Here is a 3,288-nt window from a genome sequence, read left to right on the forward strand (position 1 = left end):
ATAATAATAATAATAATAATAATAATAATAATAATAGTATTGAAATAACAATAAAAAGAACAAAAAGCAACGCACCTTTAGCTTCTCCAGGGCATCCTGGATGTTGTGGATGTACTGCATGAGCTGCACTCGGGTTTCCAGAGGGAGCTGGGGGCTGCCCAGGAAGGGACAGGGCTCCTCCAGCCCTGCCCAGCGCAGCTCCTCGGGGAAGGGCGAGCTGTCCCTGTCACACTGGGTGTCCCTGGGGGACAGGGGCTGCTGCTGCTGCTGCTGGGGACAGCCCAGGGGAGGCTGCCTGTGCGAGGTGCACTGCAGGACCAGGGCTGACACCTCCTCGTCCGTGGAGCTCTCCTGCACCGATCCGTATCCATCGAGGATCAAATAATTTCCTGTGGGGACAGCAGGGATTGGGGCTTCAGGGCTCAGGGGGTTTGAGGAGATCTTTAGAGACAGAATGGGGATGTCCCACAGCCCATCTCCTGAGAAAAGGAGTCCCACAGCCCATCTCCTGAGAAAAATCAAATAACTTCAAATAATTTCAAATAAATGGGGTTTCACTCAACTGTCCCCAAGAAGCTTCAGGGCTCAGGGGGTTTGAGCAGATTTTAAGAGATAAAAGTGAGGATGTCCCACAGCCCATCTCCTGAGAAAAATCAAATAACTTCAAATAATTTCAAATAAATGGGGTTTCACTCAACTGTCCCCAAGAAGCTTCAGGGCTTAGGGGGTTTGAGCAGATTTTTAGATACAGAAATGGGGATGTCCCACAGCCCATCTCCTAAGAAAAATCAAATAATTTCCTGCAGAGACAATGGGGTTTGATTCAACTGTCCCCAAGAAGCTTCAGGACTCAGGGGGGTTTGAGCAGATTTTAGTGGGGATGTCCCACAGCCCATCTCCTGAGAAAAGAAGCCCCACAGCCCATCTATCTCCTGAGAAAAACCATTTGGGAACACTCCAAAGATCAGTGGTGCTGTCAGACTCAGCTGGTTCTGAACAGGTTCAGGGATCAGGGATGGTTTTTACACTGTATATTAAAAAACATAAAACATAATTAAATGGACAGCACCTGGACTCAGTGATCCTTCTGGCTCCTCTCCAGCTCAGGATATTCCGTGAGCTCATCACCTCCCTTCCTGCTTGCCCAAAATCTCTGTTTTTATCATAATGTCTGGAAATCCTGCTCCTGCACTAATGGCACCTGGCAAACCCAGTTGCTGGAATCCCAAACTCCACTCCCCAGCCCTGGCACTGAGGATGCTTTTAGATGGGTGAGGTTTAAAGCAGAGCTTGCTGATATGCTAAAAGATAAAGTAATCACAGACAGAAAATGCTTTCACAACCTGCACCCAGAAACAGGAGTCCATTTAATGAATTTCTCCATAAAAGCACAGGCAAAGCCAGCACAGGGGACTCAGAATTGACTAAAACCAGATCCATCTCATTTTGGTGTCCCCATACAGTTAAAAAAAGTAAACAGTGGAAGAGGTGACAAATAAATTAGATGCTTCAAGTTGTTGGCTCAGCTTTAATAATGTAAAATGTCTCAGGGAGAAAAATTATTTGCACTATGTATTTGGAAAGCAGCATTGGGGCAGTCATAAATTGGCTTATCCACGTGGATATAATCCAATTTTTAAATAAGAGCACATTTATGGATAAGAGACTTCTGTGGGGCTGTTAGTGTTGAATCCACTAGAAAATGCACATGAGATAAACCTCAGCTTCTGTGCTAAGTTTGGTCAGGATTTGTAAATAATTTGTAGCTGTCAATAATTTGAAGCTGTCAAATAGTCCATGAGCAGCAAAAACAATAAAAACAATAAAATAAACTTTTTAGAGGTTCAGAGTGTGGTAAGGTAACAGGAGACTATTGCAGTGTAAAATGAAAGTTGTGGGTTTCTTTCCTGAAGCTTGATCAGGAAAAGAGCTTTGAAAAAGGCTTTGACTGCAGGGAAAAGCTTTTCCCTTCAAGCAGCGGAGAGATGAAGTGGTCCAGGCCAGCCACAATTGAGGGCTTGGCGATTCCAGGCTGTCCCAGGCTTGTCCTGTGTCCCCCAGCCCTTCAGCTTGTCCTCAAGAACATGAAGAATGAACCAGCTCCATGTTTCTTTCCTGAAGCCTGATCAGGAAAAGGGCTTTAAAAAGGGCTTTGCCTCCAGGGAAAAACAGGGAAAACCTTTTTTTTACAGGTCCCTTTAGGCAGTGGAGAGATGAAGTGGTCCAGGCCAGCCACAACTGAGGGCTTGCTTGGCAATTCCAGTTGTCAGAGGGTTTATGTCCTCTGTCTCCCAGCCCTCCAGCTTCTCCTGCAGCACACGAAGAATGAACCAGCTCCATGTTTGCACAGGGCTAAAACGACTTGGTGAGAGCTGGGAGCTGATGTCCTATCCCAGACAAACAAAAGGTGAAGTTAAAGGGACCTGGCCAGGCCATCACCCCTGCAGGAGTGCCCCATGCTCACCTGAGATCCGAATTTGCACCTCTTCCTCCTCCTCCTCCTCTTCCTCTTCCTCCTCCTTCCTGTCCAGCAGCTCGCCGCTCTCGCCGGGGTTCTCGTCGCTGTGAGCTTCCCGAGCATCAAAGAAATGCTCCCCGCTCTCCTCAGCCCCCAGCCCCTCCAGCTCCGAGCTGGAGCCCTCCAGGTTCGTGCTGTCCATGGGCAAAGCGCCCCTGGCAGGGGGCTCAGTGCCCAGCAGCTGCAGGGCATCCCCCGAGGCCGGGCACTGCGCTGCAGTCCGGGCGCCGTGCCTCTCCTCCCCAGTTCTGCCAAGGGCTCTGTCCTCTGCAGCCTGCTGGAATTTGCTCTCAGAATTTGGAATTTGCTGCTGCAGCTCGGCGCCGCTCTCTGTCTGGCCTTCCTGGGACACGTTCCTGAACCTGGGCGGGCGCTGTCTGTCCTCCAGGGTCCCCTTCTCAGCCAGGCCCAGCTGCTGCACCAAGAGCTGCTTCAGCAGCCCCACTGCAAGGACAGGCAAGGGTCAGATGAGAGGGACAAGACTGAGGCTCAAAGTGACCAAATAACTCAAATTCTGACCCTGCACAGGAGCTCACAGCTGTGGTTATAGCAGGGGATTCCCACTTTGGGCTCAAAGTGACCAAATAACTCAAATTCTGACCCTGCACAGGAGCTCACAGCTGTGCTTATAGCAGGGGATTCCCACCTCAAGGAAAATGGGAATATTCTGCTCAGGTTTGAAATGACAGCAAAAAAAAAAAAAAAAAAAAAAAAAAAAAAAAAAAAAAAAAAAAAAAAAAAAAAAAAAAAAAAAAAAAAAAAAAGGGGGG

The 3,288-nt window shown here is 48.3% G+C and overlaps 1 protein-coding gene across 1 annotated transcript in view; it reads right to left on the minus strand.

Annotated features, from left to right (window-relative positions):
- The window catches only part of ARHGEF12 (Rho guanine nucleotide exchange factor 12), a 37,444-nt gene that overhangs the window by 6,343 nt on the left and 27,813 nt on the right, over positions 1-3,288 (minus strand). Inside the window, exons 34-35 of the mRNA XM_014310884.2 lie at positions 2,465-2,962; positions 76-389 (exon numbers count right to left, since the gene is read on the minus strand). Of these exons, the coding sequence (XP_014166359.1) occupies positions 76-389; positions 2,465-2,962 (812 nt within the window). The remainder of the gene's footprint in view (positions 1-75; positions 390-2,464; positions 2,963-3,288) is intronic.

The sequence above is a fragment of the Geospiza fortis genome, unplaced genomic scaffold, assembly GCF_000277835.1.
Source record: "Geospiza fortis unplaced genomic scaffold, GeoFor_1.0 scaffold305, whole genome shotgun sequence".
NCBI classification, from domain to species: domain Eukaryota; kingdom Metazoa; phylum Chordata; class Aves; order Passeriformes; family Thraupidae; genus Geospiza; species Geospiza fortis.